Source organism: Lissotriton vulgaris, unplaced genomic scaffold (genome assembly GCF_964263255.1).
Source record: "Lissotriton vulgaris unplaced genomic scaffold, aLisVul1.2 SCAFFOLD_829, whole genome shotgun sequence".
Classification (NCBI taxonomy): domain Eukaryota; kingdom Metazoa; phylum Chordata; class Amphibia; order Caudata; family Salamandridae; genus Lissotriton; species Lissotriton vulgaris.
Genome location: NW_028248543.1, coordinates 513,043 through 525,918, shown reverse-complemented (window position 1 = coordinate 525,918; position 12,876 = coordinate 513,043). Strand labels below are relative to the sequence as shown.

At 52.0% G+C, this 12,876-nt stretch overlaps 1 protein-coding gene across 1 annotated transcript in view; it reads right to left on the bottom strand.

The window, feature by feature from the left end:
* Positions 1 to 12,675, bottom strand: part of COQ7 (coenzyme Q7, hydroxylase) — a 130,756-nt gene extending 118,081 nt beyond the window's left edge. Inside the window, exon 1 of the mRNA XM_086950009.1 lies at positions 12,532 to 12,675. Coding sequence (XP_086806135.1) covers positions 12,532 to 12,592 — 61 coding nt within the window. The 5' untranslated portion in view covers positions 12,593 to 12,675. The remainder of the gene's footprint in view (positions 1 to 12,531) is intronic.
* Positions 12,676 to 12,876: the final 201 nt, after the last annotated feature.

The following is a 12,876-nucleotide window of genomic DNA, read 5'->3' as shown; positions in this document are numbered from 1 at the left end:
ATAAGTTTCCTGTCCTGGGAGGTGCTGGCACCTCCCCAGACAGGCTTTAGTGTATTGGGGCAGGGAGGGTTGCATTCAGTGAATGCTTTTTAGACACTGCCTGGGGCACACAAGGTGCTCCATGCATTTCCCAGTTCAAACCGGTTGCTGGGGCGCTCAGCTTCAGCTCTGGCACGAAACTGGACAAAGGGGAAGGGGTGTAACCACCCCCTCCTCAGGTCCACCTATAGGAGGGAGCTTAGAGTTAGTCGAACCCCTAAACTTACTATAAGTAAAGAACACCAGTCCCTAGAGCTTCAGATTACCCTGGACGAAACTCTGCAACATATACCTTGGATCTTCGACATTCCATATCGACTGGCAGACGGAAGAAATCTCCCTTGTGGTCAAGGAGTGACCACCCTGTTCAAACAGGCACCAAATGCATCTTTGCGGCTCCCGACGGATCCCGAAGAATCTGCAACACAGGACACAGACTTCCAGACATCTCTGACACTGACCTGCGCTCCCAGCAAAGCTGAGACCTGTAGCGGACACGAGAGATGTGGGACCAGAACTCCTGGACATCCTGCATTTTGCAACCTGCCCCTACTTCCCGAGGTATCCCGAAGATGTGCATTGGGGTGCTTGAAGCCCCAGCCCGAGCACCTTTTGCACCGAAGCTCAGAGGCCCACACTCCACGAATGTCCTGTGGGCCCGCTTGGTGCATTTCAGCTTGACGCGTCTTCGCGGTTCCTAGTCCATTGGCAAATGAGCCCCTAAGAAGACCAATCCTTGATTTACTTTGCTTTCCTGGTTGCTCCAGGCTTGCTCCCACTCATCTCCAAAGGAGGAGTTCCGCAGACCTTGCTGGTCTGCACTGAAGCCAATCTTGACATCTTGCATGGATTGCAAAGGCTTGTTTGGTTCAATCCGGATACCGACACCGCAGTCAACTAGATCCTTCGTGGGACAGCTCGAATCCAGCTCCTGACCGTCGTCGACGCCTCCTGGTCCTCGTGCCTGAAGAGACAAGCTTCACCTTTTCACCTGAAATCACCCGACATGGGCTGGCATCTTCCTGTCGCCATCCTGGTCACTGGCTAGTGGCCCAGACTCTGTCTCCTCTGCTTTCTTCACATCTCCGATCCACCCTTGGATCCACCCGGACACTTTTCCTCTGGTCGCCTGCAGCCCTTCTTCGCAGCTCTCCATTGGAATCGACGACGAAACCAGACACCAAAAGGCACCTATGCACCCTGGTTCCCTGGGTGAGGTAGCACGAGTACTCCGGTGCTCCCGTGGGTCTTGACTCTCGAAGTAAAAGGGTTCTATCGTAGTTCACCTAGAAGTACCCTTAAACTGTAACTTTGTAACTTATTCGTTCTCTATGGAAAGTCAATGGTAACCCGCGGCTGTGTTGCGACACAGCACGCGTCTCCCTTGGGCCTCCTACATCCTAACCTTTAGTGGTTCTAGGCAGCCCCAGCGATTCCACAAGCCCTAGGCCTGCTTTCTAACTCTCACGTGGTTCTTATACCACTATTTTAGTATATGGTTTGTGAGGCCCCTACGGCATAAAGTATACTGTGCAACTTATTGTATGCTAATTGAGTTTCTTGTATTGTACTTTTACCTCTGACCTCATAAAGAGTGCAGAGGGGTTGTGTTTAGACTAAATACATATATATTTGATATATACCTTGGGTGGTGTGCTTTCATTTGATCATTCAAGAGATTATAATTGGTAAAACAACTTGCTTAACTCGTCTCCAAGTCTTAGCCTGAAGGTTGCTCTCCACGGCTACCACTAGGATAGTTTTCTATGAGGTTGACTTTATAACCTACCATCAATAAGGGTCGTTTAGACTGGTGCAAGGTGATAGTGGACATCATATACAAGGCCAACTTTTCACAAGTATGAACAGAGTGGGATCCTTAAACTTCCTTACTACTAACAATATAAAGTTGTCAGGAACAGACGCCCCCAACCCTTCATCCACCAAACCTGCTGCTGCTATGGACAACCAAATACCACCTAGCTAAGTCCAACACTAAGCAACTCCCTCAGCGCCTGGTGCTAATATACAAGAATATTTGTGTTTGTGTACAAAATATTCCTTTGTTAATGCTACATAATACATAGGCTATTTTTTATATAACCTTGTGTGGAGTTTCTTTTGTAGTGTGCCGAGTAAGTTGCTGCTGTGTGAGTGTGTTCGTAAACGCTTTACACATTGCCTCTGGGATAAGCCGGACTGCTCGTGCCAAGCTACAAAGGGGGTGACCAGGGGTTATCTACAGCGTGTAACTCCCTTGCCCTGACTGGAGTGGTGGTTTCTAGCCAAGCAGAAATCCAATTTCTAACATTGGTTAGAAACAATTTAACACTAATCCTTTATGGATTCCGGAGTAGTGTGCTACTCGCCAGAAAAGCGCTTCAACACCCATAAGGGGTAACAAGTGCTATATGAATGCAAACCTTTCTTCCCCTTCTATCCCTCCGCTATGCTTCTCACTCCAAATAACTGACTAATATCCATCACTCAAATGACTCCATATTTCCCCATACCTATTCATCACTAATCCTTTATGGGTTTCCGGAGTAGCGTGCTACTCGCCATAAAAAGCGCTTCAACACCTCATATGGGGTAACAAGCGCTATATAAAGACAAACCTTTTTTCCTCTTCTATCCTTCTGCTATCCTTCAGAATCCAAATAACTGACTAACCTATCCACCACTTAAATTACTTCACATGAAAGTAATTTAAGTGGTGGATAGGTTAGTCAGGTTAGTTCATGTGAGCATGCTACTCAACGAAAAAGCGCTTTGACGCCTCATCAGGGGTGGTAAGAGCTATATAAATGCAATTACAATACAATATCACAAGGGGAGGGTGTTGCCAGCCAGATAACATGGCGGACGTTATCCGATAACGCTCCGATGCACGACCCGTAATTATCCTGGCGTTCCATTGAAAGAGGGGCCTCCTGCGATCGCAACCAGTGCAAGAGGTGGAGGTAAGCAGTGGGGAGCCCGTGAAGCCCGGTGGTTATCGCCTGGAAGACGCAGGTGAGGAGGCAGGGGTCCGGCTGGAGCGCGGCGGCGCCGGTGACAAAAGGCGCGAAAGTGGCCCGGGACCTAACGGCTACCGGAGAAGCCCCCAGAGGTGCTGGAACCCCTGAAGGCACCGCAACCTACCCCTGTGCTGCCCTGAAGGTCTGTGACGCCCTGGAGACGGGGTGCATGCGGGGGTTGGCAGGCCTGTAATCACCAGACGCCTGTGAGGAAAAGCGCGGCCCGGGACAGAAGGCGGGCGTGCGCGGGCGGTGGGTCACCAACGAGGAGGCCCTGATCTGCGGCCCACAGACGGCGTTGAGGGACCCGGGTGCCTGAAAGCGGTGACAGAGCGGAGGCTGGCGGAGCGGGGCCGGGGCGGTGAGCCTGGTGCTTGCGGAGGAGGTTCCGCGGACCGGGCCCTGCGCTGCCTGAGCGTGGAGGTTCTGAAAAGAGCTGCGGGCCCCGCCACACCGGCCGAAGTGTTCAATAAGGTGAGGAGCGAGGACTGGGGCGGACGAGAAGCTGCAACAGTGCTGCGGTGTTAGGGGGGACGGCCCGGCCTGTGGCCCGTGTGGAAGTGACTTGGGGCTCGAGAGTGGTGCAGGTGGCGGCAAGCCGAGTGGGAGGCTCCCGGAGGGATCAGCTACCCCTGCACTCATGAAACATAAGGCCGGCGCAACTCGGTAGGGCCCGAGACACAAGGACTGCGGAGTTGAGGCCTCGGAGGAACTGCACAAAGGGAGGAGGAAGGGGGCCCTGAAGCTGGTGCTGTCCTGAGACACACTGTGCTGACTCGCTTGGCAAGCAGTGCTGCGGCACCCATGGCGTGAGGCCCAGCCGGTGCTCTGGGCTGAGACATTCCTACGCTGTGTTAGAGGGGTGAGGAGTGTGGCGCAAGAGGAGACCCCTATTGCCCGTGAGTAGGAGGGGAATCGCACTGCACCTGAGGACATTGCCGGGGTGCGAGCCTCCGGTGAGGGGCTTGGGCACCCACTGTGATTGGAAAATACCCGACGGTGCTGGTAGAGGCTGCACTGGCGGCGCTGGGATCTGGGCGCCATCTTGGGAGTGCAGCCATCTTGAACGGGGCTGAAACGGAGGCGGTGTGCCCTCGGGGTTGGAGTTACATGAGCGTGGGGAGGACCAGCGTGGCCAGAAGCGCCGTTGGAATGCTGCGCCTCTCCTGAGGCGGTGCTGCAACGGTCCTTGGCCGGAGGAGTCAGGTGGGTCTCAGCTGTGTCTGGCAGAGTGCAGAGAATGACAATGCGGCACCTGGCGCAATAGAGAGAGGAAGGCCCTAGAGTTGCGCAGTGAAGGTGTGCTGCACGCTGAACGAGTCTCAGAGCCGGTGGGCAACACCGCGCGGCTGGCTCCCTGACTGAGACGGAGGCCCTCCAGGTGGGGGTCCCTCATTGGCGGACGGCGCTGCTAAGGGACAGTCACGATAGATCCACTCCTCAGCACGGAAGATAAGGAGGGTCTGGGCTCTGGAGGATTGCAGCTGGCCAGGTTCACCCAACTCAACGACTGCGGATGCCAACGGCGCAGCAATTAGTCATTGGCAGGCTGCGGGACAAAGCACAAAATGGGCAGCCGAGGGCTGACAGCCTGGGACCTTCACTGGGACGCCAGAGTGGAAGCATGGAGCCCCCAACTGCGACTTTTGCGGCCAAAATGGACACAGTGCTGGCAGCGGTGGAAAGGATTGGCACCAACCTGGAGCAAACCAAGGTATCCTTAGAGTCAAGGATTGACAAAGTCACGTTGGACTTTAACCTCCTGCCATCTGATCATCGTAAGCTAGCGGAGTCGTTCGCCCTGCAGAACCAGACACTCCAGGAGATCCAGCCTGTGGTGCAAAATCACACCATAGCGCTCCAAGATATGATCGACCTGGTCCATGCGCTGGAAGACCACATTGAGGATGCAGAAGGACACTCTTCACGCAACAATGTCTGTGTGGAGGGCCTTTCGGAGGGTGAGGAGGGAAGAAATCCAGAGCAATACGTTGAGACTGGGCTGCGTAACCTCCTGCCCCGGGGGTGCTGTCGCCGCAGTTCGTGGTTGAAAGGACGCACAGATTGCCAGCGCAGAAACCCAAGCCGGGAGCCTGACCCCGCCCGTTCCTTTTCAAGCTCCTTAACTATCGAGACAGGGGCGTGGTGCTCCACGAAACCAGGAAGCTGGGAGACCTCACGGTGGGAAATGACAAGGTGATGTTCTTCCCGGACCACACAGCAGGGGTTCAGAAGCAGAGGAGCACCTACATGGCAGTGAAGCGCCAACTGAGGGAGTTGGAGTTGCCTTACTCCCTGTTGTTCCCGTCCCGCATCAGAGTGGTCTCGAAGGAGGGGACCAGCTTCTTCGATGCCCCGTCGGACGTCTGGGACTGGTTGGAAGAGACAGGGCAGTAGAAAGGACAGAGGCACTCAGGCTCGAAAGACGGCAGATGGCAGGAGAGGAGATCGGGGAGGCCCAGGCGGAGAGGGGCCCGACCCAACGCAGGGCCTGGACCAGTTGCACCCAGCCCGGAGAAAATGAGGCTGGAACGTCAGGAAGCTCTGCAGGCGGTGGCAACCATGAGAACAGCGAACAGCCACGGCCACATGGAGGCTCACGGACGCAGCGACCAGGGAATCAGTGGGTCGTCATTCCCATCTGCTGTGTTCTCTGAGGACCTGAGTATGCCAGCGGTGACGCCTCAGATGGCAGACCAGATCGTGTGATTGAACGATACTGGGTTGCACCTCTCCATGACTCACAAATATGCGTCTGCTGCACACTGCTCTTCATCCTTCTCACCACAAACACCTCCCCTGCCTGGATGTCCTCATGCATGCTACTGCAATATTCTATGTGCTAGCGGTGGTCATCTGTTGTAAACTGTGCGCGCGCATGCAAAAGGCCTTGCTAGTCAGGGGATAGGGCACGCTGCGCAGGGATCGTGGTTGCCAGTCTATATTGAGGGGTCCCACACCGTTCCTGCGAGACTGACTAGCCTACGACTCCTCGCACACTTCTTGCGCCGACGGGAAGCCCGAGAACGGGTCGTAGACCAGACTCAATGCTGACACACCACACACCCTACTAGCCAATCCACTGGACTAGCTCTTTAACCTAAATGTTCCACTCAAAGTTTGGACGTATGCCCTTTTGGGGATTCGTCCCCTCAGTTGCATCAGTTGCATTGTTTGAGATTGTTACTATGTTTAAGTTGCAGCACACCGACACAACCCCCCTGAAACACGACTCTGGCCCACCCGATGCAAACACAATGCTCTGCGCTGCGATGACTTACCCAGCCACATGACACACACTAATGTCGTGACCGGGAAAATTCTTGGCACGCACACGCCATCGAAACGCTACTCTGTCTTCTCCTACTTGCAGAGACACGCTGTGGGGATCGCCCTTCTGCAAGAGACCCACATGACCCCGACAGAGCTTGACAAATTGCGTAGGCGCTGAAGGGGGCGCATTTATGGCACAGTCTTCTCGGCTAACGCGCTAGGAACCCTGGTCTGGGTGAGGGTGGGCACTCCTTTTCATATGTGAAGAGCCAAAGGTGGATTGAGAGGGTAGGTACTCTCTAGTGTGGGGGAAACTGAACGGTCAGGAGATATTATTAGGATCCCTATATGCCCCGAATGTAGATCAGCCATCCTTTCTAGCGCAGATGTCCCAGGGCCTTCACCCCTAAGCTGGGCTCCCTTGGCTGCTTGGTGGGGATTTTAACATGGTATTAGACGTGCCCCTGGACAGGTCATTCCCCCCACTGCTGCGGTAGTAGCATCCACTGCGCAGGAGTTCAGGGACTGGCTCTCACACTGGGCTTTGCAAGAATTGTGGCGCACATTGCACCGAGAAGACAGACTCTACTCTTATTACTCCACAGTTCACGACTTACATGTCCGGTTGGACAGGATAGTGGGTTCCCAGTCCCTGCTCTCACTCATTACACAATCAGAATACTTGGGGAGAACACACTCCGATCCTAATCCCCTGTGGATCCAAATCAGCTGGGAGATGCAACGCCCACCCATCCCTACGTGGAAGTTGCAGCCTACTGCGCTAGAGAACTCAGAGTTCCGCTTGTCTCTGGGCATGGACATCCTCGCGTACTCTGATGCTAATGAAGGGACAGCGAGCAATGCCATGGTGGAATAGGATGCACACAAGGTGGCTGGCCGGGGTACTGCATGGGAGCCACATGGAACATAGGCAAGACGCTCTCTGCCTCCCTGGCGCGTCTGGAGGCTGAACTCCTGCGTCCAGCGCTATGAGCGGGAGGGAGATTGGGGAGGTAGGCACCCATGCAAGCTAGGAGACCTTCGCACTCAGCACGCAGAGCTCCTGGAGAAGCTGCGGTGCCACAACTATGCGGCGCACACGGCCAGAACGCAAGCTAGGGCAGACATAGCGGGCCGATTGTTGGCCTGGTTAATTAAGCAAGAAGGGCGGGGCATCTCGATAGGAGCTCTCCGCACAGCGGAGGGGGAGATGGTGTACACACAGAGTGAAATACATTGTGCCCTCACAGACCACTATGCGTAGCTATACAGGGCTCAGGGTATAGGCTCAGAGCACACCTTAGAGGGGGTTATTGGATTCTGTTCAACTGCCCACAGCTTCTGAGGGGCAGAAGGAGACGCTTAATGCGCCACTCTCTCGCTGGAGGAGGTAGGGGGAGGCAATCCAGTCCATGACCACTGGGAAAACTCCAGGGCCAGACGGCCTGCCTACCAAATATTATGACGCATACCGGGAAACTCTGCGCCACTGCTGCATGAGTTGTATACCACCAAAAACAACACACCTGCCAGTACTGGAAGTTACTAATTTCTATTTGGACTGACCTTTATGAATAGAACATACCGGTCCGTTTTTACTTTCCGTGTTTCGTGTCCTGTGTCTTCACAGTCCTTTCTCAACAAAAGGACTATGCTCCATGCAAATAAGAGATTGTTGGTCCTGAAGAGAACCCCGCAATAGGGGGTTCGAAACGCGTCGACCTGGTTTGGTGCCTATTGTCTTTTTTCAATTGGAATACAAAGGGAGTCTTGGACTTTGAGGATTTGGCTTTGTTTCTAAAGGATTGTTCTATCAAAATAAGAACTGTGAATTCAGAAATCTTAAATACCACCTGTATGGTTAGATAATGGACAGTTGACAATAGGACCAAAAGTGTTTGTTTTGATGTATGAGAGTAGTATGAATGTGTTGGCTAGAATGTAAGTTGGATGTATTGAAAATTTGTAACTGTATTGTTTATTGATATTCTGTAATGATAAATTGTAATGTTTTATATGTACAGTTGTTTGTATATACACAAAATGTTGAATTATTGATGAACTAATAATGTTCTACTAGTGACAAAATGAAATATTAAATTAGTGACGGAAATTAAAAAACAGACCGATATGTTCTATTCATAAAGGTCAGTCCAAATAGAAATTAGTAACTTCCAGTACTGGCAGGTGTGTTGTTTTTTGTTGGTTACTTTAGGCTCAGCCTTACTGTGTCAGAGCCACGACCCTGTGTCGTTTTTCTAAGTTGTATACCACAGCGGTGGAGGAAGGGTCGCTGCCACCCTCTATGCTAGAGACGTTCCTGGTCTCCCTCCCTAAGCCGGACAGGGAGCCCACTGCCCTGGGTTCATATAGGCCTCTGGCGATGCTCAATGTGGACTATAAGGTCCTCGCTAAGGTGCTAGCGGAAAGATTGGCGCAGGTGGTCCCCCATTTAATCCACACAGACCAGAACGGGTTTGTCCAAGCGAGGTCCACGTCATTGAACCTCCGGAGATATTTTAGATTGGCGGCGGAGGCCGCACGGGAGTGGCCCAGGGCAGGCTGCCTTATGTTAGATCTGGAGAAGGCGTTTGATTGCCTAGAATGGGGATACTTATTGGCGGTGTTAGTGAGATATGGGCTAGACATGGGATTCCTACACATGGTCGGCTTGCTATACAAGAACCCCGTGGTTCGGGTGCGATTGGGCCCCCACATTTTAGAACCGGTGGCGGTGAGCCGGGGCACCCGACAGGGGTGTTCTCTATCCCAGTTACTATTCGCGCTAGCAATCGAGCCCCTGGCAGTAGCGATTCGCGAGACACTGGGCAATGGTATCTCGATGGGAGATGCAACTCACCAGGTGTCACTCTATGCTGACGACTTGTTGGTGTTTGTGCTGGACGTGAGTCGCTTACCCATGCAGCTGGCACAGCTACTGCGCACCTTTGCTGGCGTCGCGGGTAAATCCTGCCTTTATGCTTTCAGGGAAGGAACTGAAGACCCGGGATACCATCTGGAGAGTACAAGGGTCCAATGAAAAGAGGATACCTTTCGTTATCTGGGGATACAAATTTACCGTAGCCCAGCTGACCTGTTCGACGGGAACCTTGGGAGGGCAGTTGCGGCCATTAGATCGCAGGTACGCTTCTGGAGTACGTTCCCGCTGACCACCACTGGTAGAGTGGCACTTGTTAAGATGGTCATGCTTCCCGTCTCCTGTACTACTTTGTCAACCTACCATTATTTATTCTGGCTTCCTTCTTTGCCATGCTTGACAAGTTACTGCAGGACTTTGTCTGGGGCACCTCTAGGCACCGACTGGCGCTGGCGAAGTTGTTCTTGCCGACGGATCGGGGGGTTTGGCTGCCCCTTGTTTTGAGCACTATTATCTGGCCGCGCAGTTGCAATGGGTTGCTCGCTGGCTGGCGGATAGAGGTAGAGAGGACACGGCCACGGCAATGCAGCCATATTCCCTAGAGCGCATCACCAAGGTCTTCCACCCCATGGTAAAGGTTGAATGCCAGGCCCGCTCCTCTTGGAAGTGGCGTGCAGGTGCTATCGAAGAGCCTTATACCTTACCTGTGGCACGGTCCCTTATATGCCCGCCATACCCTTGGAGGGCTCGCCAAGTGGTGAGGGGGTGCTCACGTCCTCCATGCTAGCGGAGTGGTGGGAGGCCGACATCCACACGCTTGGCGACTTATATAGGGACGGGGAGCTCATGGCATATGAGACATTGGTGATCGAGGAAGGGCTTCCCCCTGGGGGGTTCTTGATGCATAGATCCCTGATAGCACGACTGTCGGCTAGATGGGGTGATTTAGCCACGGAGCCCCGGCAGCATTTAACAATGCAGTACCTCCAGGTCATGGGGAGGGGCAGACATCTGGTCTGATGGTTTACGGCGTCACTACGGGAAAATGCGGCACTTAGTCTGGACCCCCTCAGAGGCAAATAGGAGCTAGATCTAGGGCGGTCACTAACGGATAAGGAATGGGAAAGGGTGCTTAAAAGCCCGGTCCGAATCCCAAGAAACATGTGATTTCACCAGATTCAGCTCTTCATTGTCTATAGAGCCTATTTCACGCCTGAGTTGATCAACAAGTACTTCTGTCATGCAGACGCACTCTGCCCCAGGTGTGGTGAGCAGGGGGAGGGATTCTTACACATGGTCTGGAGTGGCCCGGGGCTGGGTACCTATTGGCGAGCAGTCAGCGAGATGTTGCGGAGCTGCACGGGTAGAACCATACCCTTTAAATGGCCAGAGTACATCCTCCATCACTTCAAGAGGTCCCCCAAAGACAAAGTAGCATCCCGCTTTATGGACCTGGGGCTGGTAGTGGCAAAGTGCCTGCTCACAAGGAGGTGGAAAGCACACGATCCACCATGCGCACAGGCATGGACTTCCTCATTCCAGGTGTGGGCAAGGGCAGAGTGGACCGCCATATACAGGGAGGAAACGATGGGGCTCAGGAAGGAACCCATAGCGGCACATTGGGAGCGCATGCTTGGTGCATTACAACACACTGATAGGGAAGGGAACACAAGGGGATGTGGAAGGGATGGAAAACGCACATGAGGGCGGGTGCATGCCACAAGTAGTTCTCCTACCGAGATAGTCTGCCATGTTCAATACCTGCTCCTCAGAGACATAAAGATAGGCACACCAGGGTAGCAGTAGTCGAGGAGCGTTCGCAAAAATGGGCGGGGTAGAGGGTCGGGCCGGGGAAGAGGGAGGGGACAGATAGGGAATTGGAGTCTTTGTGAGGTTTCTGCTGCCAAGTTAATGTTTACTGTTTCATATATATGACATCTGTTTCCAAGCTTATGCCCGACAGGCCAGCCCTGAACTGTACGGACCATTGAGCGGCCTACATTCCAATCCTCGAAAGGACTCAGCGTCTACACACCGGTAGGCGAGCTGTAGTTCAGACTATTCTAAACGAACTTCTGATGCATCATCTAGTACAAAGCTGGTATACTTGTTTCACAATATGTAAAATGCTAATGTACATATGTCAGTTGTATGTCTGCCATCCAATTTCTATGATTGAAGTTGATGATGTAATCCGTGACTCTTAAATAATAATAAAAACAGATTTGACAAAAAAAAACACAATACAATATCACAAGATTTAAAGTCTAATAATTACAGGGTATCAATCCCTCATAAAGACGCGATTACAGGGTATCAATCACTCATTAAGATGCGTACATTTCTGCTCCATGTCTCAAATTAAATGTACATTCTTCAGTACATGTACTATAGCAGCATGTTATAAGAGTTGATAGCTTACAGGCGGATTATGCCCAAGGGGCTACATGCCTGCTAATATGACTGAAACATCATTGTATGAAACAACAATACATGCAGATGCGGTCAACAGCTAAGAACTATCAGTCCGGGTACTTCTTTGAAGAGACATGCATCACGGCCCTAGAACGCAACCCATTTCTGAAGGTTATAGTTGGGAACAGGTCGTTAGGAGGACCCTGCAGAGAAGTTTACACCAGACTTATCTTCTCCTGATAGCATGTGCACAAGCGGGACGGCAAATAGAAAAAAGATTTCCTGTTCGACAGCTGTATCAAACAAACGAAACAGTCAGCCTAGCTGATGACCTGGGACTTATTTGGATTTCAATAATGATCGACTGTAAATATTTCTTTGTTTACAAACATTCTAAAATGTCACCGAGACGTACAGCTCTTCATAAAAACAGCCAACTGCCTAATATTCTTCTAATGTCCAAGAATAGCAAACTCTGTTATATCAGACTAAAGTATCAATGACTGAACTTCACAAGCATTATTGGGGAAGGGGGAAAATGATGAGCCATTAGCAGACTCGGGGGCTCAGGGTAGCCGGGCCCACTGTCGGGCATTAGTGCATACCTTTTAACGTGTTGGATGAAGCCGATATTTAATGGGGTGGTTCTATGTAAGTAAATGAAGGATACGAATTTTAATAGGGCGATACATGATGGCAAAGAGGATGACCCTCCCAAACTCTATGGAACCACGTTGCTATAAGATGGGCGAGTTTTATTAAAAAGACGTGCCCTTTAAACGAATGTGTGATGACAGGTATGAAAAGTGAACCCTGGCTATGATAAGATAACTCTCTGCATGTTCTGTTTACTGTCCCTAGATGGCAGTGTCGTGTACACACTGAACAGCTGCAAATTAGCATTACCTGAGGACGCTCTGAGTGGTTGTAAGCGAAGCCCCCATGTACACAGAGCAACTCTCTCCATGGACAGCGGCTAGATCCTGCCACAGGAAACGACTTTTCAATGACCTAGGGACAAGCGTGCAATGCATTGGTTAGCGCATGCGCGTAGCTGCCCAGCTCAGGTCAAGTGTATTAGAAAACTACAGCTATGTCCATCCGTGATGACGCAATAGGAAGTTGCATTCGGTGCTAGTTGGGAAAGTGAAAACAAAAGAGCTAGAACGCCACTTGCGAGACAGTGACACCTGCAGTCCGCGACAAGTACTGCATCGTACAGCTCGTAGTGAAACTTCAACACAAACCGCC